The sequence below is a fragment of the Lacerta agilis genome, chromosome 8, assembly GCF_009819535.1.
Source record: "Lacerta agilis isolate rLacAgi1 chromosome 8, rLacAgi1.pri, whole genome shotgun sequence".
NCBI classification, from domain to species: domain Eukaryota; kingdom Metazoa; phylum Chordata; class Lepidosauria; order Squamata; family Lacertidae; genus Lacerta; species Lacerta agilis.
Genome location: NC_046319.1, coordinates 69499322 through 69520883, shown reverse-complemented (window position 1 = coordinate 69520883; position 21562 = coordinate 69499322). Strand labels below are relative to the sequence as shown.

The window sequence follows — 21562 nt, the reverse complement described above, 5'->3', positions numbered from 1 at the left end:
TCTGCCTTGCATCTAGCAATGCTAGGATTTCACCTCTGCTTTGCATGAAGAAGGTCCTGGGTTCAGTCCGCAGCATCTCCAGGACGGGCTGGGAAACACCCTTGCGTGGAACCCTGGGCAGTTCCTGCTGCCAGTAAGTGTAGTCAATGTTGGGTTAGATCAGGGGTAGGCAACCTAAGGCCCAGGGGCCAGATCTGGCCCAATCACTTTCTCAGTCTGGCCCATGGATGGTCCGGGAATCAGTGTGTTTTTATATGAGTAGAATGTGTCCTTTTATTTAAAATGCATCTCTGGGTTATTTGTGGGGCCCGCCTGGTGTTTTTACATGAGTAGAATGTGTGCTTTTATTTAAAATGCATCTCTTTGTTATTTGTGGGGCATAGGAATTTGTTCATTTCCCCCCCCCCTCAAATATACTCCAGCCCACTACATGGTCTGAGGGATGGTGGACCAGCCTACAGCTGAAAAAGGTTGCTGATCCCTGGGTTAGATGGTCCAGTGGGCAAAAATGCATTTGTTACAGGAGAGAAGAAGCGGGTTGGTCTACTGGCTGCTGGTGTCACAGCAACAGCCTACCTGTGCAACTGGGGAAACAAGCTGATTGGTCTGCTGGCTAGTGATGTCACAGAAGGGCCTTTAACTCTACATAGAGAGAGCCTTTTCCATCTTGCTAGGATGGAACATTTGACAGGTTTACATGGGTTTTAGGAATAGGGGTCTCAAAATCTTTTCAGGTAGTTTAGGGGAGGAAATAGTTTGACGGAAATGTCAAACGCCCTACTAACATGGCAGTGTTTCTCTATTCAGTGTGGACAACCTGAAACCTGTTGGAAGTGAAGAACAGTAGCTCTGAAGGTCTTCTGCTTAGGTCCTCAGCTCCACTGCAGAACATCTGAACTCCCTTGAGTGAGTCATATTTTCTCACAGGCTTAAGATTTTCCGTCAGTACAAGGAGGGTGGGATGAGAACAATTTCAGCTATGATCCCTTTGTGAGTGTTCTTCTCTTGACATTTTATCTTTCCACACCATGCTGCTATGCTCGCAAATTCATTTGCTTTTCCTTTCTCATAAGTGAGGAGTCGGGGGGGGGGGGGGGCTTCACCAACAACATCTCCAAAATTCAGCTCTCTGCTGTAGCTGCTGGTCTAGCCAGAGGGCTACATGCCACACGGCAGCAGCTCCCTCGTCTTCTAAGATTGACAGACATCTTAATTTTAAAACATAAACAGGCCTTTGCTCCTGGAACAATAAGGACTAGAAACGTAACACTTTCTAAACTTGAAAAATGCAATTGCTTTCTGCATGGAACTTGAATGTGCCTGTTATGGAGCAACTTACTGGCTGATTTGGGTAGAAAATAAAATAAATCGTACTTTTCGATAACAACCATGCTGCCTGTGTTCCTGGCAACAGTTGGATTTATAAGTGTAATTTCCCAAGAATCTGTTAAATGCAGGTGCTTTTTGGCACGTTGAGGATTAGTAATCAGTTGTTCCAGGCATAACATTTCAGTTATTTTATTATTTCCTGGGACGACTGGCAACATTTCCTGAGACGACTCACACCTGGGGGCGGAGGGGCGGATTATGCATATGATATTCTTGCTGAGTCTGCCTGGAAATACAGAGGACCCTTGTAGCAGTAATAGAGATTGAATGTAAATAAAAAGTCATTAGATTCTGCACCAAGGAGAACCCGTATCTTGCGAGCAGAATTCCTGAGATTTTATGCCATAACTCTATGAATTATTATGTGTTCCCTGAGCAATAAGATTTCTGTGAGCAGGGCTACCTGTGCAGAGGCAATACCTGGACATGACAAAAGAGTGCTATTAACTCCCCCACCCACCCACGCCCAAGGATGTGTTTCCATAGGAACTAAAATGGCCGACAATGACCAGGAATTGGTTGGAGACTCACCTGGAAGGTGGGTGGCTATTTTGGAAAACCCTAGTTAGCCAGCGATGTTGCTGATGCTAATAATCATAATCATCATAATCATCATAATAATTTATTTATTTATTTATTTCCCATCTGGCTGTGTTTACCCAGGCACTTTGGGCGGCTCCCAACAGAATATTAAAAACACTATCAAACATCAAAAACTTCCCTAAACAGGGCTGCCTCCAGATATCTTCTAAAAGTCAGATAGGTGTTTATTTCCTTGACATCTGATGGGAGGGCGTTCCACAGGGCAGGTACCACTACTGAGAAGGCCCTCTGGAAGGAAGTCAAGTCATTCATTCATTCATTTATTCTGCCACTTATATACACCAGGGGTGGGGGAACAAAGGGCCGGATTCCCTTGTGGTGAACTTCCCAGGGGCCGTTTTCCCATGGTGGGTGGGGCCAGAGGCAGAAGTGGGTGGAGCTTCTGGGATGTGCTTGTTACCTTTGTACACAGACACCTCTCGCCCTCTAGGCAAGCAAAGAGTACACAGTACGAGGGCACCATCCATCCAGGCAAGAAACGCAGAAAGAGAGTGTATAGCAAGATAGGTTGAGGGTTGTGGGCCTGGGGAGATGGGTGTGGCCTAAAAGAGCCCCTGGGGCCGCATAGAGAGTCTTGGAGGGCCACAATGGGACCCTGGGCCTGATGTTCCCAGCCCTGATGTACACGGTGCTTTACAAAGAACAGGTATGACAAGTCCCTGCCCCCGAGGGGCTTACAATCTAAAACAGGCACAGGGAAACAGCAGAGGAAGGGGGCAAATGCAGGCAACATTCCCTGTGAGGAGGGATCGATGGTTAAAAACCATTGTGGGAATTGTAGCTCTGGGAGGGGAACAGAGGGACTCCTAACAGCTCTCGGCACCCTTAACAAACTACTGCTCCCGGGATTCTTTGGGGCAAGCCATGGCCATTTCATGTGGTATCACAGTGCTTGAAATGTGTAATGAATGTGGCCTATGAGGGAATACAGCTGCACTTCAGAGTGAAAAGGCTTCCCCATCCCTGAGGCAGACCTAGCAGATGAGTTTGAGCTCTCTGACCCTCTTAGGGTGCTGGCTGTCTCCCTAGAGATCTGCTCCGGCCTTAGTTGGCTTTGCCTCTCTGCTTGACTGTTTTGATGACGCCTTTCACCTTTGCTGCACGATACGTAAATCAATGCAAATGTTACAAAATGCCCGTGAACGTCCAGTGACCTCCTTCCGAAGGAAATCAAACCTGGGTAATCAGACCTGCGTCCCTGGAACATCTCGCTGCTCAGAGAAGTGGATCGTGCTTACCAGTACAGTATGTGGAAAAATAACTGTGCAAATGGATGGATCCAAACGAGTTGAACTTAAGTTCTCATTGAAACCAATGAGACAAGTTAGTCCCATGGATTTTAACGGAAATAAAGCTCACCAGTTTAGGCTGCAATCCTAACCCCACTTACCTGGGAGTGAGCTGCACAGAATTCAGGCAGGGTCGACACAGTTAGGATTGCTCTGCAGTTCCTTACCCAGAGCAATGTCAAAATGCAGAATGAATTGAGACCTGCTTTCTCTCTCTTTTTCTTGCAAGAATTTCAGTTCTGGTAGGCTGTGTGGCAAAAAAAGGGGGGAGACCATTCAGTGGGTGGGCTAATTAAAACTGCCCCTGTCATGCTTCTATTTCTAATTGGCTCACTGGACGTTCGAGGGAAGAAGTGACAGGCAGAGTTGCCTACAAATAATGACCGGTGTGGTGTAGTGGTTAGAGTGTTGGACTACGACCTGGGAGACCAGGGTTCTCATCCCCACTCTGCCATGAAGCAAACTGGGTGACCTTGAGCCAGTCACTGTCTTTCTGCCTCACCTTCCTCACAGGGTTGTTGTGAGGAGGAGATGGGGAGCAGAAGAACCATCATGCATGCCACCTTGAGCTCCTTGAAGGAAAGGTGGTGTATTAATCAATCAATCAATGGCCAGGTGGATAGCTCAGTTGGTTAGAGCATGGTGCTGACAATGCCAAGGTTGCAGGTTAGATCCCTGTAAGGGACAGCTGCATATTCCTGCATTGCAGGGGGTTGGACTAGATGATCCTCAGGGTCCCTTCCAATTCTATGGGAATATTTCCCAGCTGCCTCTGGGTCAACGACCCTGTATCGATGATCCACTCTCTGGAAATGTAGATTGCAATCATAGCCCTGAGAGCATGCAAACCCAAAAAAGCTAGTAGGGCTTGGCTTGGGCAACCCAGTAGTTGCCACTGACCATTTTTTGAATAGCTACATGCAGAAATTCAACTGGTAAAGCTTTCTCCCTACCATTTCAGTGGAACAGACTCCCACGAGAGGTAGTGGACTCTCCTTCCTTGAAGGTTTTTAAACAGAGGTTGGATGGCCATCTGTCACGGTGGGTGCTTTAGCCGAGATTCCCTCATTGCAGGGGGTTGGACTAGATGACCCTTGGGTCCCCTTCCAACTCGTAAGTTTCTATGATTCTATTTCACCAGCTGCATGCTGAGAGAAGCTTCACTGCTGGATTTCTGCCTGCCACACAGGAGCCTTCCAAAGCAGGAGGGGAAGAAAGCTGGCAAGGCTAGAAGCCCAAAGTTGGTGTGTTCGATACAGGCCTGCTGTAACCAAAATACATTTGATGCCTCTGTTTAGACACCACAGAAGTGTGCAGGAGCAAAACATGTAAAGTGTCGCTGCCCTCTGCTGGAACGTCAGAACAAAGCAAGCAGGGGGACTGATTTATTTATTTACTCATCTTCTAAAGCATTTTTCATCCCATTCTTCAGCCAAAAAAATGGTCCCAGGGTGGCTTTTGTTTAGCTATTATATAAGTGTTTGCACCCAACCCTTATGTGGTGGCGGGGCTTTACAATAAATAGAAGAATACAATAATAAAACAAAAAGTACTCCCAGGTATGTACAATTAAAAAAAAAACCACAATTGTTCCTCCTGTTATTGCTCAGCCTGTGCATGCCGTTCCCTTTGGTAACCAAAGCAGCACCCATCCATGTGCAAGAAGGAGGCATCAGCAGGGCTTGGAGAGCCTCGAGGTTTGCAGAAGGACAAAATAGGATCCAAAGCAGCCTAATAAAACTTGTATCTGTTCAGTGCCCATGCAATAAGGAAAATAAGTGAACACCGGGGTGGGGGTGGAGTCTTGTTGTGGCTTTAAATTGTTAGCTGCCTTTGGTTTCTTCTGAAAAAAAATTAGGCAGATTGTACATTTTTTAAAAGATAAAAATAGATAAACCATAAGAAGGAACACTCCACACTCCAACATTTTGCTACAGGTCCCATTTGTTGCAGTCCAAAATAGCAGATGGCAGAATACCATAGGAGCTGGAGATAAAAAGTCACAATTAAAATGCCTAGAAGAATTTTTTTAAAAAAAGATATTTGCTCGTCCTCAAACTCAAAACTCTGGTGCTGATGTTCAGTCTCGTGTGTGTGTGTGTGTGTGTGTGTGTGTTGTGTGCAGTGGTCATGGGAGCAAACACATACTCACCCCACTATGCATGGCTCAGTGTCCACAGCCAACATCAGACATTTGCACAGGTTGGGTCTCAGCCTTCCTGTGCCATCATCACTGTCATTTGAAACCAGGCAGCAGCCTGAATGCAAGCCCAGTTCCGGTGAAGGGCGATGGGACTTGCAGTCCAACTATATCTGGAGAGTCGCGGCTTCCTTACCCCTGGCCTACACATTAGTGGAAGGCCACCCTGAACGGTCCAAAGTGTGTCACACATGACACGTTAAATTCTTCAAGCAACTTAAATCCCCAAATATCTAAAAGACCATCCCCTTCCATACACAACCCTTCAGGTATTAAGCTTGACAGAGGGGCACCCTCTTGGTTGTTCCACCAGCCTTAGAAGTGGTGGCCTGGGAGAGGGGATTCTCTCAGCAGCCCCTGAGCAGTGGGATTCCCTCCCCACAGAGATGTGCCAGGCACCTTCACTGCATGGCTTCTGCCAAATGCTAAAAGCCCTGGCCTTTAACCCCTGACAGATGTGTGTGTGGTTGCGTTTGTGTTCACCCTAAAACCATAGAAGCATAGAATTGTAGACTCGGAAGGGACCTCAGGGGTCATCTAGTCCACCCCCTGCAATGCAGGAATTCCAGCAGAAGCATCCGCGGAAGATTGGCCATCCAACCTCCACTTAGAAACCTCCAAGGAAGGAGAGTCCACAACTTCCCAAGGGAGTCCATTCCATTGCCAAACAGAAGAAGACCCGAAGGAGTCTCAAAGCGGCTAACAATCTCCTTTCCCTTCCTCCCCCACAACAAACACTCTGTGAGGTGAGTGAGGCTGAGAGACTTCAGAGAAGTGTGACTAGCCCAAGGTCACCCAGCAGCTGCATGTGGAGGAGCGGAGACACGAACCCGGTTCACCAGATTACGAGTCCACCGCTCTTAACCACTACACCACACTGGCTCTTGCTGTAAGAAAGCTCTTCCTGATGTTGAGTCAGAACTTCCTTTCTTGTAACCTGAAGCGATGGGTTCAAGTCCTATTTCTTGGAGGTGAATTGTTTTAATTTATAATTGATTATTAAATTTCCAACCCATCTTTCCCCCAAGGAGATCAAGGGGGCATATCTGAAAGACCATCTTCATTTCCCCCTCACAGCAACCCTGTGAGATGGGTTAGGCTGAGAGAGCACGGCTGGCCCAAGTCTTGCCAAACAAATTGTTTTTAAGATGCAAACCATTACCCCTGTTAAATAAAAAATATATATTTGCATAAATCCCGGTGAGAAGCAGGTGGTCTCCATCCGTGTTCCTTTTTTTTTAGCTCATATGAAATAAAACCAAACCAAGTTGCAGTTTTCATTTGTGTAACCTCTCCGCCAGGTTTCCTGTGCAAATTAGGCTTGAAAGCTGTATACACCAAAACTCTAAAGATCTCCAAAAACTATCTGTAATTGTTTTAGTTGACATTGTTGTAACCTGGAATCTTATGGTGACAGGCAACTTCACAACAATAGTGATGATGGTGTTAATCTCTGCTGGTTGCTGCTGCAGGTTTCCTGTTGCCATTTTAGCTGTGTATTCTTGTCCTTTCTTTCTTCATATTATTGCTGTGATTTTCCTTGTTGCTGTTGTTGTTAATTTCCTGATCTCTGCTTTGGAATGTTCTGCTTTGCTTTGTGGTTGCAGATTGGTTTTCGCTTGTTGCTTGGGTGCTTTCCTGTTTTACTGAAATGGTGGTGTCGAATTGGGTTTTATCTTGTACACCGCCCAGGGAACAGAGGGGATGGCCATAGATGCTGGTGCAGATGGGGCTACTACACCTTTAACAACTTGCCATTCAAACTGCACTACTATTAAAGGTGTAGAAGTCCACTTTTGCAGCCGACCACTCTAGATAAAGGGGACAAATAGATAATCTTCCGGCGAGGACGCCATCGCGGGCGGTCGTGGGTCGCTTCGGCAGCGAGGCGACCCAGGCCGGCCCGGGGGTTGGAGCCCCGCTACCGCAAAGCGGGTCTCCGGTAAACCGCGGGTCGAGCGTCCCGCGGCTGGGCTCTCCGGCGAGCCCGCTATAGCTCCGAACCCTTCCCTCGCTCCCCCTGTAAAGGGGGAGTGGGGGTGAAGGGACCACGGAGCTGGGCTGAGGAGACATGCCCCAACCGGACCGGCGAAGCGGCGGCCGCCGCTCGTGATGTGCGATATCGTTCTACCTGGCAGAAGCAAGAAAAAAGAAGCCCGTTGGCCGTGAGTACGTTATTATTGGATCTATCTTGACATTTGGCGCTCCGGGAGATAATGACGGAAAGGAAGCCCGTTCCGACTCCCTTTGGTGAAAGAGAAAGTAACTGTATTGATGGTGACTGCTGTTACAGCGGTGGATACAAATGTTTTGATTGTTACAAGCAAGACTGGTTAGACCCCTTTTGGGGATCTAAGTTGGTGGGAATATTTCTTCTTAAAATGGATGGAATGCAATCTTTTCGCCCTGACTCCAGGGAAAATGGCTGCGGAGATTTGTGATAGAGATGGAAAAGTACTGTGACTAAGTTGGCAAAGACTGAAATCTGATACCCTGTGCCCATTTCCACCATGTTGGGCTTTGTTTTCAAGCTGGTTTTAGACTCTGGTCTTACTCACGAACAAAAGATTACTTTTTTGAAATTAGAACTGCTGAACCAGAAATTAATTTTGTTGAACCAGGATGTTGCAAGACAGTTATATCCCACAAAACAGACCATTGTGAACATGGCTAAAATGGAAGAGACCCTTGGCAGGGAGCTAAAGGGGATTATTGAAGTACAAAGCACAATGTTTTCGCAACTCCGAAGAGATGAAAAGTCCTGTTGGAGTGAGAGTCCCAGGATCAGGAGACAATTTATATCCAATTTCTGGGGTGAGGGCCCAGGAATGATGGGGAAAGGATTTATTCGTCTACAATCAAAAGATAAATGGAATTTCGAAGCGGAGATGCTGGAAAATGAGGATCTGTGTACCCTGATGCTCCCTGCAAGGACTGTAATAGACTACGTCTGGATCTGTGGACTTACAAGAAAAGAGGACATTCTGGAAAATGGTTTGGGTGTAAGATGGAGGAATATCTGGGGGGAAGCCCCGAGATGGCGTAAGAAAATGGTTAGAAAAGGGATAGGGTGAAATACATTAAGGATAAAATTAGGATGGTTCATTACGGTACCCTGAAGCCGATGTGTTAAGATTTTAAGCTTTTCAACTAGAGAAGAGATATTGGAATTTTTGTTTTATTAGCAGCAGTCTAAGTGAAAGAAGATGTTTGATATGATTTGATATAAGAAATAATATGTGATGTTATGAAGTTGTATTATTAATTATTATGAAGTAATATTTGGAATAGATTTGATGTAAAATAAGAAGTGATAGATTATTTTGGAGTAAAAATAAGATTTTAAGAAGTATGTTCAGTTTAGATTTTTGAATGATTTAATGTAGAGATGTGAAGTTACTAAAGTAAATTAGATTTGGAACCAAAGGGGAGAAAACGGGGGAAGTCACAAAGTAGTGATTGAACAAGAAAAGTTTTTTTTGTGTGTGTGTGTGTGTAAACAAGAATAAGAATTTTTGGTGTGTTTTGTTTTGTTGTGGTTTGATTGTGGGGTTTATGTTTGGGTTTGTGTTGTGTTGTGTAGGTGTTATATTGTTCTTTGTTTTGTAAAAACCAATAAATTCTTTTTTTTAAAAAAAAGGGGGGGGGACAAATAGATAAATATTACAGAAAGCCCAAGCAGTTGTTCTTATGTCGTTGATTTAAACCTGCTTCTTCTTCTTTTCCTTAGACCAACCACCACAAAGTAATAACAACATGAAGTGCTTCTACAAAGCTCTCCTCGTCTCCTGGGTCCTGTTTGAAGGTATGTCTCAGATGCAGGGCGCAATCTCGCCTCTGATGTTCTCACAGCCTGCAGAGCTGTGACCCACCAATCCCAAATGCAAACCCATCAGAAGTGAAGGATGTATGGGGACCCTCCAGAGGCATGCTAAACAAAGGGTGAGGAACCAAGGGTCCAAGGGCCAAATAAAGCTTCCAGGTCTTTCCATCAGGTCCTCAAGACTCTCCCTAGGCCACACCAGTTCCCATGACATGCCCTTCGTTAGCTCTTCTCACCCCGACGCCCCCAACCCTTCCTGACAGTGAGAGCTGTTCGGCAGTGGAATTTGCTACCAAGGAGTGTGGTGGAATCTCCTTCTTTGGAGGTCTTTAAGCAGAGGCTTGACAGCCATCTGTCAGGAATGCTTTGATGGTGTTTCCTGCTTGGCAGGGGGTTGGACTGGATGGCCCTTGTGGTCTCTTCCAACTCTATGATTCTATGAACCCCACCTTTGAGGCAGTGATGGCCACCAACTTGGATTAGTCAAATTCATGGAGGATAAGACTAGCCATTGTGGCCCTAATGGCTATGTTCTACCTCCACTGTTAGAGGCAGTAACACCCTCAATACCAGTTGCTAGGAATCACAAGTCGGGGGAGCACCCTTGTGCTCGGATCCTGCATCTGAGCAGCCACTGTGAGAACAGGATGCTGGACTAGATTGGCCATTGATCTGATCGTACTTATGTTCTTCCTAGGGGCTGAACCGCTGCTTGCTCGGCTTACAAAGCCCCATTCTTCTTCCCAGCACATGCAGCCACCAAGTTTGCTTTTCATCTTCCCAACCCCCTTTTTCTGTTCTGCAGCTCTGTTTTCACCTTCATCCCTGTGTCTGTGATTTCACTTGCTCCTTTTGTGGAACACCCCCCTGCACACAAACCACACCCTTGGTAACATCCTGCATGTTAGTGTCCTGTCCCCCCCCCCCCATGAATTGCAACTACCAAGCATCCTTTAGACCTTCTGGCCAGTTATGAAGCTACCATCCCCTCTTCAGACCCTTTCGCATCTCTGCTTTCATCTTCAATCCCGTTCCCATGCCTCCTACTCCCAGCCTTTCGGCATCCCCCTTTGCCCTCCTCATTTTCACTTCCATTCCCCGTTTTCCTCCTCCTCCTTACTTTTCTCAACTCTCCTTTGCACATGGATCACCCCGGGCCCATGCCTGCTCTCATCTATTCTGCAGCTGCCTCTGTGCACAGAAAACCTATTCTGATATATGTTGCTGTAACTGTAGCTTGCCAGTTAGCTTCTTCAGTTGGAGAATGTTGAGTTCAGTTGATGGATGCTGTATGTACATGTATGGGTGTTTGCTTGTTAATAAAATATTTCTTCTAAATTGCTACATTCAACCTGGAACTTCATGTTGAAGACAACACATGGTACCAGGAGCGAAATACATTGTGTGAAGGTACTATGGAATATTTGAGGGCCCCGCACCCTTTATTTCTCTGACATCAGGCAATTGGGGAATGGAAGAGAAGCTTAAAACAACCTATTTTTCCCTTTTAGTGTTCCTTCCTTCTCACTGTACTCAAACAACAGAAGAGGTTTGAGTAAAGCAGGGGTGGTGAGACACAGGAGAGTTGTTTTTTTAAACAAAGAAAGGAAGAAACTAGTTTTAACAAGGATAAAACAGCAGAGATGGGTGCAACAGAGAGGCCAGCGCAGAAAAAGCTAACACATCAGAGACTTCTCACTTTACTCAAACCTTGTTTAAACCCACAATTGTGATGTGGCACTGCAAATCCTCCACTGCAGGCTGCATGAAAATAGCCTTACACACACACACACACACACACACACACACACACACATTCTTAATGTGTCCTGGAACTGTGATATTGCCTCTTACTTGCCTAGACGGAGAGAGGTATGGATTTTGCAAGGCTCTAGGACTGAGAAATATTCCCCACTCCTGTGCTAAACCTTCTGTGTTTTGTTGCTCCATTATTGCATTGTACACAGCTGATGCACTCGTTTGGCAGAGACTCTCCTGTTGCAAGCAATGGCTTCAGCAGCACAGGGGATCTGACCCAAAGCAAAAGTCCAGATTCAGGCAGCCAGAGCAAGGCGAGGCAAAGCAGAGCAAAGTTTAGTTCATCCTTTTCCAACCTGGTGCCCTCCAGATCTTTTCAGCTACAGTTCCCATCAGTCGCAGTTAGAACGACCAGCGGTCAGGGATGATTGGTGGTGCAGTAGTCCAACGCATTTGGAAGGTACCAACCTGGGGAAGGTCCTAGTGAGACGAGGCGAGTGCCAAGATTCCTTGGTACCTTGGACAGCTCCATGCAAGGCTCATGCTGAAGAGCCCAGCACAAATGTTGTTTCAGCACCAGCCAACCTCAGACTGAGCCTTAAATATTGGTGATGATGGTGACGATAGTAATTTATTATTATTTATACCCCACCCATCTGGCTGGGTTTCCCCAGCCACTCTGGGCGACTCCCAACAGAACATTAAAAACACAATAAAACATTAAAAACTTCCCTAAACAGGGCTACCTTCAGGTGTCTTCTAAAAGTCAGATAGTAGTTTATTCCCTTGACATCTGATGGGAGGGCGTTCCACAAGGCAGGCGCCACTGCCGATAAGGCCCTCTCCCTGTTTCCCTGTAACCTCACTTCTCGCAGTGGGGGAACTGTCAGAAGGCCCTTGGAGGTGGACATTGGTGTCCTAAGTAGCTGGGCCTGTCTTCAGCCAGAGGAGCCGCCTCAGTTAACAAATCCCCAGCCTGATTTAAGATCCATTGGCTCTGATGAAGCAGGAGGAGACTGTGGTCCCACTAGGGCTTCTGAGTGGAGGTCAGAGGTGGGGCAACACAATCTCCTTGGGCTGAATAGGTGCTCATATTATGAGCTCCTCAAGTGCCCATGCTACTGAGTTAGTATGAGCATCCAGGGCTCGCTCAGAGGGCAGCTTCTCTCTCTCTCTCTGAATCCCTGTCCTTATTCAACCCTGAGATCATAACAGAGACTGGGTCATAAGCAGTGCACGCCTACTCCAGATTGTGTACAGTGATTGAAGGTCCTGGCTCACCTATGGGACAGCCCCTTCAGCTACCCTTTTTAGAAGTCTACTGAGGAGCGGCTGCGTTATTTGGCTAAGTTGGAAGAAAGCCACCAGGGAGCTTGTTGGTTTCCTTATGGGCCCTTTCCTTTTCTCCCCCTCACTTCAACATTGTGTAGGTAGATCCAGACAGATCTCTGCCGAGTGATGGAATTAATTTTCACCTTTTTTCGTTCTGTTGGCCATTACCCATAGCCTCGTTTGCTATGAAAAGCAAAGGAAGCTGTGTTGATCCAGGAAAAGCTGGGGAGGGAAATCAAAATTCCCACAGTTGGACGTTGAATGCCTTTATAGGACCAGTCAAAACATCACATAGTGACTATAGGAGTATAGCGTCTAGATCAAGGGAAGTAATAATACCACTGTATTCCGCTCTGGTCAGACCTCACCTGGAATACTGTGTCCAGTTCTGGACACCACAGTTCAAGAAGGATGCTGACAAGCTGGAACGTGTCCAGAAGAGGGCAACCAAAATGGTCAAAGGCCTGGAAACGATGCCTTATGAGCAACGGCTTAGGGAGCTGGGTATGTTTAGCCTGGAGAAGAGAAGGTTAAGGGGTGATATGATAGCCATGTTCAAATATATCAAAGGATGGCATATAGAGGAGGGAGAAAGGATGTTTTCTGCTGCTCCAGAGAAGCGGACACGGGGCAATGGATTCAAACTACAAGAAAGAAGATTCCACCTAAACATCAGGAAGAACTTCCTGACAGTAAGAGCTGTTCGGCAGTGGAATTTGCTGCCAAGGAGTGTGGTGGAGTCTCCTTCTTTGGAGGTCTTTAAGCAGAGGCTTGACAGCCATCTGTCAGGAATGCTTTGATGGTGTTTCCTGCTTGGCAGGGGGTTGGACTGGATGGCCCTTGTGGTCTCTTCCAACTCTATGATTCTATGATTTTTTGTAACAAGCACAGGCTTTCATGTTCTCCAAAACTCTTCATTTGGCTGCATGTTATATACAGCAGGAGAGAAGAGGGAGGGAATTAAAAAAGATCCCCCCCCCAAATAGCCTAGACATTGTAGGGTTGTCATATTTCAAAAAGTGAAAATCTGGACACAAATGTTGTTGAGGTTTTTTTGTTTTTTGTTTTTTTGCAAAGTCGTTGGCTTTTTCTAGTTTTGGCCAAAGTCCTTGAGCTATTTTGAAGGAAATTCACCAAAATCTACATTTCCGACATGGGTTGCCATATGTCCAGATTTTCATGGACATGTTTAGCAATTTCCACCCGGACACTGTTTCTGATGGCCGAATCCCGGCTATGTCTGGGAAATTCCAGACGTATGACAACCCTACCATAAGGTCTGTACCTACTAGATCAGTCTCAAAATGAAGGTAGCCAGCTTGTTTGGATACATTTGCTTCCAAGCAATCTGTCAGTAGCGGACGGTGTACTGGGGTGCTGGCGCTTACCTGACCTCCCGGCAACTGAGTCACTGCTGTTTATTTGGAGAGAGAGGTGGTGGGGAAGTCAGTGCAGTGCACATGCACCAGCGGAGCCAGTGCAGAACTCCTACCAGTGTGTTTGCACCATGCTGATCTCACCGCTGCCTCTCCCCTCTCTCTGTCAATAAGTACAGAGACTCAGTTGTCAGGAGGTTAGGTGAGCAGTGTTACCGCACGCCACCAGCTGCCACTGCAGTTTGTTTATTCATCCTGATTTCTTTGCACAAAGTTTGTGGGGAGGTTATGCGATGTTGGCTTGCTTATTTGAGCATTCGTTTTGTTTGTGGGCAGGTTATAAGACATCGTGTCAAGCGATTGCTTTCCCACACTTTCCAGTGCATTTCCCTGGCACTTTCCTTACCGCAAAAAGTTCGATTTTTTTTACAGAAGCGGATTTGTTGCGCAGGAGTGCCAAATCCACTTCCGTTGCGCAGCCTAACTTTGCCGGTATGCAACCGAATCCCACCTGCAAAATAGCCACAGTCTGGAGGTGCCCTTAGTCTTCCTTAGGTGCTGCTACAAATTGTAGGTTTTGTCTATAATTCCAGGACAAGGAAGCAATGCCTGAACCCCATTTTTGGAAACAGTTACCTAGACCTGTCCCCAGCATTAAGCAAAACATGCTCGGCAGAGAGGGAGAGAGGGAGAGGGAGAGAGAGAAGAGAAGAGAAACACAGCAGTCTTTATATGAGCAAAGCTGGAGATTAATTTTAGGTAGTGTTAAAGGTAAAAGAAGAGAGAAAATCAACTGAAGTGATTGAGCATTTGCCCCAAAAAGTAAAGCTCCTCTTCAGGTGATAGAAAATTGCCTTCCTTTGCTTGTAGATTCTGCTTCCAAACAGAGAAATCCTGTTTTCTCTTCAAGGCACATAAAAATCAAGGAAGCCTTTTTGGGCCCAATAGGGGATATGATTTGCATGCAGGTTCAATCTCCATCATCTCTGGATAGGGCTGGGGAAGGCTCTTCTCCAAAACCCTGGAGAGCCTCTGCCCATTCATATAGACCAGACTTTCCCAACCTGCCACCTTCCAGGTGTTTTGGACTCTTAGCAATCCCAGCCACCACAGCCAACCACTGGAGATGATGGGACCTGTTGTCCCAAACACCAGGAAGGCACCAGGTTGGGGGACGCTGGTGTATAGTCCTAAGCTAGAAAGACCAGGGATGGGGAATCTGCAGCTTTCCAGTAGTTGCTGGACTCTGACTCCCATCATTCCCAGCCAGGATGGCCAGTGATCAGAATGAACAGGATTTGTAGCCTTCTGGGCCACAACTTCCCCATCCCTGAGATAGGCCAGTGGCTCGATTTAGGCCACATTAACACCATATATTTAAAGCTTTATGCTACCGCTTTAAACACTCTTGGCTTTCCCCCAAAGAATTCTGGGAGCTGTAGTTTGTGATGGTTGCTGAGAGTTCTTAAGAGACCCCTATTACCCACCAAAACCTGCCATTCCCAGTCAATCCCTCTTCAAAGAAACTCTGGAAACTTGTCGCTCTGCAATGGGAACAGGAGACTCCCAACAACTCTCAGCACCTTTAACAAACTACAGCTCCCAGAATCCTTTGAGGGAAGCTGCAACTGTTCAGAGTGATATGGCACTGCTTTAAATGTATGTGGCCTTAGTCTGGAGAAGCTTCCTAAATGCTATGTATGTATATATAGGCAAGTGGAAACAAGGCTGCTATAGGTATGGATAGAGCCTTACGGTGCTGCTGCAGCAGCAGCAGCGGTTCAGCCTTGAAAGCAGGACGTGCAGAGGAGCATGCCCGAAAGACATGCAAAGCAGAGGAGGAGAGAGGTGGACTTCTCTTCATGGCTTCCTCTGCGTCTCTCTCGCACAGGGGTCCTGGCTGGTCCATGGAGCGCCTGGATGCCCGAGCACATGACCGCCTTCGAGGGCACCTGCGTTGTCATCCCTTGCCGCTTCAGCTACCCCGACGAGCTGCGTCCGTCGGCCGTGCACGGCATCTGGTACTTCAACAGCCCTTACCCCAAGAATTACCCACCTGTGGTCTACAAGTCTCGCACCAACATTGTCCACGAGAGCTACTTGGGGCGCACCCGCCTACTGGGAGAGCTGAACTTCCGCAACTGCACGCTGCAAATCTCCCGCCTCAGTCCCGAGCTCACCGGCAAATACTATTTCCGTGGAGACTTGGGAGGGTACAATCAGTACACGTACCCTGAGCACTGCAACCTGGAGATCATCAGTGAGTACCAAGCCAGGCCTGCTCTAATTCCCTTTTTCTGGGGGAGGGGCCTTTGTGTGCCATTTTATTGAACAAAGACTTTACATCTCTGCCAGACTGTGCTTCTTATGTGTGCTGACTTGCCTCTGAACCAGCCCAGAGAGGGGCAAGTCAGGCAAGTGAAGGGCCAAGTGCTTCCCCCTCCTCTCCTACACCACTGTCTCCGAGAACCAGGAGGGGAATGAAATGGAAGGAGCAGGGGAAGTTGTCATGCAGGCATAGTCTCTGGCTGCATGCACACAGCCCATCAGGGGAAGGTACATAAACCAGTGGAGGAGGAGCGGTCCCCTGTAGTTGCAACTGCTCCATAGAGCGCAGACCTGAAAATATCTGCCTAGACACTAGATTGGTGTGTGTCAGGATGCTGTCAGCAGCCCCTGGCTGGTTGCCCAGGAAAGTATAAAGACAAGGAAAAGTATCTTACTGTCATTTTTCATTTCAGTCTTTACAGAGAGAGGCTATAGAACCCAGCCTCTTGGATAATGGCGTTGTCCCAAGTGAATCTCCACCCTCCGCCTCTCCCACTTCTTCATTTGTCACTTCTATAGGTGCTGCTACGTGCCCTCTGTCTTCGAGCTCTTTGCTCTCCTACCTTCAAGGCTTGCCAGGTTCCGTGAGATGGAGGGTCTGGGATGCTTTCTAATGACAACTAATGCTGGGATGCTTTCTAATGTCAGCTGGGTGTTGTTCCGGCTGTCCCATGATTTCCCAACTTTTCTCCTCATCTGCCTCTGAACTACGACCTCCCTCAAACCCCTGTTGTAAATTTCTATACAATTTAGGTAGTTCTATCCCCATAATTCTCAAGAGAAAGGCTTCTGGTTTTTGTTTTTTTTTACAAATGTTATTTTAAACATCCTTTTCACCTCACTGTATATCATTTCCCATTGGTGTCTCTTTTCAACCCCCCACAGACAAACCCACCATTGTGAGCCCCCCAGAAGTGGTGGAAGGGACCGAGGTGGAGCTGCGCTGTGTGGTGCCAGATAACTGCCCCGACATGAAGCCCATCATTACATGGATGAACCACGAGAACCTGGCCGAGCACTCGGTCTATGCGCAAGTGGAGGAGGAAGGCGGCACCTGGTCCCTCGTTTCCCTGCTCAAATTCATGCCATCGCGCGAGAACCATGGGCACGAGCTGGGCTGCAAAGTCACCTACTCCAACACCACTTTTGAGTTTGATGGGTTTACTACCTTGGATGTCAAATGTGAGTTGGGGTTCCTAAGTGGCTGTCACTTTGTGACTCGATATGTTCATCTCCCTAGGTCTCAAGGTGGAGAACAGGCTTTGCCACCTCTTCTTTTTATCCTCACAGCAGCCAGGGCCGGCACACCCATGAGGCAAGGTGAAACGACTGCCTCAGGCAGCAGCATCCACAGGGGCAGCAGATCAGGCCTTTGAGGAACGCATTGCCCCCTGTTGCTACCACTGCTGTACTAAACAGTGATCTCTTTTGTTGCACTCCTTGGAGGCTGGATCTGCTGCCATCTTGGCAGCTCCCTGCAACGACACCTCCGCAACGGCTTCTTGGCAAAGAGGAGGTGATGCTGGTCTCCCGCCACCCTCGTTTCCAATGTAGATCTTCATTCTGCTTTTGTTCCTGATGTAGATCTTCACTCACCCGTTCTTCCCTAGCCTGGGGGCGGGGACAGCATTTTGTGCTTTGCTTCAGGTGCAAAAAATGTTTTGGCTGGCCCTAACAACAGCCCTGTGAGGTACGCTACGCTGTGAGATACTGGCTGGCCCAAGGTCACCCAGTGGGCTTTGGGGAGGCAGCGGGGGGGGGGGGTCTCCCAGGCCCTAGTCAGCACTATATATAACTGCTACAACACACGGGCTCTCGCCACATTTTGGCGCTGGAGGACCTCTGGAACCAGGGTTGTTTGCTCAATTAACATCAAGTCCCCATGTTCTGCCAGTGTGGTGTAGTGGTTAAGAGCGGTAGACTCGTAATCTGGGGAACCGGGTTCGTGTCTCCACTCCTCCACATGCAGCTGCTGGGTGACCTTGGGCTAGTAATACTTCTCTGAAGTCTCTCAGCCCCACTCACCTCACAGAGTGTTTGTTCTGGGGGAGGAATGGAAGGAGAATGTTAGCCGCTTTGAGACTCCTTCGGGTAGTGAAAAGTGGGGTATCAAATCCAAATTCTTCTTCTTCTGCAATGAGGGAAGGCCTGTTGGGTTGCTTCTACACTGGGACTCTTTAATGTCTTTCGAAGCCCATAAACAAACCTTGGTAGACCCAAACCGTAGATTGAAAGCAACATCCAATGCACACGACTTCCCCCAGATAATCCTGGGAACTGTAGTTCACTCAGGGTGCTACGAATTGCCATTCAGGGATGGGGAAACGACCGTTCCCATGATCTTTGGGGGAAGTCATGTGCTTTAAACGCATGATGCAGATAGCCCTGGTTACTGCACTGAGAAACCAGAGAACCTCCCTGAGGCTGATCTTCTTTTTGGCTTGCCTCCGCAGACCCACCCCGCATTCTGCAGGCGAACTCCTCTGTGGAGGTCATCCAGGGCTCGCATGTGGTGCTGGTGTGCTCCGTGGACAGCAGCCCTGTGGCCTTGATCTCGTGGCTCCGAGAAGATGAAATTCTGCACGAGGACATGGCGGGAAGCCTCACGCTCCATCTGAACAACATCACCCACCTGCAGGACGGCATCTATACTTGTGCGGCTGAGAACATTCATGGCAAGGACAACCATTCCCTGGCCTTGGCTGTGCTGTGTAAGTAGCCAGCCCTGAAGCCCTGAAGCCAATTCTAGGAGGGTGGGGGGGCGGGGGGGGCCTGCACTACAATGTAACCCCAAACTTTGCAGCAGGAAATGAGATGCTTGCTTTCAGGCATCTGGACCTCAAGCCTTTTATTTTTTCTGAATGCTTCTATACCACTTCTCAACAATTAAAAAAAAGCAGCTTATTGGGGGTTTTCAGAACACATACACACCAAACTTCACTAACTCCCATATATATAGCTAAATATAACAATTTCATGAAATAGCAATAAGATAAATAAATTATAGTTACAATATACTTAATATTGGTACTATGTAGAAAAACTACTAAAATTGTCCATATAATATACGTTAAATTTATACTTCATAAGTTCCACCAGTGGTTTCCATTTTAAAAAATTCTTCCTGTCCACCTTTTCTCATGCTAATCAATTCCAAATTTTTTGTTGCTGACCGCTCCTTCCCTGTTTGTAGTGATGATTTTTTTTTCTCTTTTTTGTGAGCATGCGGGCAGCTACTATTAAATTCCATTTTAATTTTACCTTTGGGCCTAAACCCTTTAATTAATAATAATAATAATAATAATAATAATTTATACCCCGCCCATCTGGCTGGGTTTCCCCAACCACTCTGGGCAGCTTCCAACAGAATATTAAATGCAATAATATATTAAACATTAAAAGCTTCCCTAAACAGGGCTGCCTTCAGATGTCTTCTAAAAGTCTGGTAGTTGTTTTTCTCTTTGACATCTGGTGGGAGGGCTTTCCACAGGGTTAATTAATGTTATTAACAATGCTGTCTTTCCTACCAATCGCTTAGTGATCTTTCGTGTGAAGCGATTCATCAGTCGATCAACCAGATAGCGAAAGGTGGCCTCCAAACGCATTTCAGCAAAGCTGGTTACCAGCACGAGGCCCCAACATAGCATTAGCAAACAGCCTCCTCTGTAGACCCATGTTTCACATTTGCACGTTCAGCATCCTGTTCTCACCGTTTGCCAACCGGATGCCTGTGGGAAGCCCCACAAGGAGGATCTCAGAGCAGCAGCAGCAACTCTCCCTCCTTCAATTCCCAGCAAATGGCACCCAGACACACACTTCCTCCGACAGAGGAAGAAGAACATAGCCATCATGACTAGAAGCCATTGAGAGGCTTATCCTGTCATGGAATTTTACTCAATATTGATCCAGAGCAGATTCCAATGTATAGTTAGCAGAGTAACAACTTAAACACGTTGTGGGATTCCCAGAAAAATAGACCAGAGGCGATTGTATTTCATCCAGCAGAACTTTACTGCTACTGAAGGCAAATGAGCATAATGGTCACAAATAAATTCAGGATTGGCACTGTCCACAAGAAATCCAGTGGCAGCAGACTTAACTTACAATAACTTACAATAAGTCTAAACATTAACACTAAGCATACTATGTACAGAACACCACAGTGGAAGGAAAAGAGATAGAAAGAGAAAAAGGGAAACCCAGGCTTGATTCCAGAGATATCTGCCATGATTTTTGCCCCTTTTAAAGCCACCCCAGTTGGTGGGCAACGCTACTTCCTGTGGAAGAGACTGGACACTTGTCAGAACCTGCTCTTGAGCAATCAAGTGTCAAGATCCAGTTTGATCTCGTTTCAGCCTTTTGAAAATATTTGGGACAACTTGCCCACATAGCAAGTTCCTTTTGTGACTGACCAATCACTTTCCTTGAACATAGTCAACGGGGTCAACGAATTGCACGACCGCTCTCCTAAACTTTTTGGAGAAATACATAAATGCATTAGTTCTGCTGCACTACAAAATCTGGAACGGTGAGGGTCCTGTCACTGGCCCTCCACTGCACTGTAGGATTCTGGGTATTGAATTTGAAGCCTAGTGTGGCCTGGGAACACCCCCAAGCACATGCTAAACCTTGTCACTTGCTGATTATGGAATATCCTCCCATCCTCCCCACTCCTGACTTTGAAGGAAAGGTTCAACAAGTGACCTGCCAAAGACGTCCTGAGTTTGGTGTGTCCCTTTGGTGGAAAAGACGGCTTTCGGTTGTTTCTCCCTTCCAGATGCCCCTTGGAAGCCCGTGGTGAACGCCTCTGTGGTAGCCGTCGAGGGAGAGCCGGTCACCATCCTGTGCAGCTCGCAGAGCAACCCTGAGCCCATGATCACCATATTCAAGGACAAGAAGCCCATGGCCATGGGCGTCTACCAGAACCAAGTGGCTTTGGAGTTTGAGTCTGTGACACACGAGGACGATGGGGAATATTGGTGCACGGCGGAGAACCAGTTTGGCCAACGCAGCACTGCCTTCAACCTCACCGTTGAATGTGAGCACTTGCCTAGGCCCCCCCGGGAACTCTTGTCTGGGGTGCGGGTGGGACATAAATGTGTTTTGGGTGGTATCCAACTGTGGCACCTCATTTGCTCAGTGGACTTCTGCTCATGCAAGCAGGATTATTCATTCCACTCTCCCACCCCACCCCATTCCCCCATATCAGCCCCCAAGCCTCAGCTGCCTCATTCTGCCTAGCTGTAGGGCTACCACCATATTCTGGTGTGATGTCAGCAGCTCTGACAGAGTTCTGGGGGCTCACATCTGTCAGCCTCTGGCTCGGAGGTCTCCCAGTCTCTAGTAGCAGCTTCAGAGCCTTGACGCTGGTCTAGTTCCCTGTCTAATGCCTTAGTTGGAGATTCTGCAATCTCTTGACTCTTGAAACTTGACTGCAGGTGGTCATTGCAGCTGGCCCATTACC

At 47.3% G+C, this 21562-nt stretch overlaps 1 protein-coding gene across 3 annotated transcripts in view; it reads left to right on the top strand.

Annotated features, from left to right (window-relative positions):
* The first annotated feature begins 807 nt into the window (after positions 1–807).
* MAG (myelin associated glycoprotein) overlaps positions 808–21562 on the top strand; it is a 29650-nt gene continuing 8895 nt past the window's right edge. For all 3 annotated transcript variants that reach the window (XM_033158167.1, XM_033158168.1, XM_033158169.1), the window contains exons 1-6: positions 808–906; positions 9212–9286; positions 15662–16030; positions 16984–17280; positions 18552–18809; positions 20876–21136. In XM_033158167.1, coding sequence (XP_033014058.1) covers positions 9238–9286; positions 15662–16030; positions 16984–17280; positions 18552–18809; positions 20876–21136 — 1234 coding nt within the window. In that variant the 5' untranslated portion in view covers positions 808–906; positions 9212–9237. The remainder of the gene's footprint in view (positions 907–9211; positions 9287–15661; positions 16031–16983; positions 17281–18551; positions 18810–20875; positions 21137–21562) is intronic.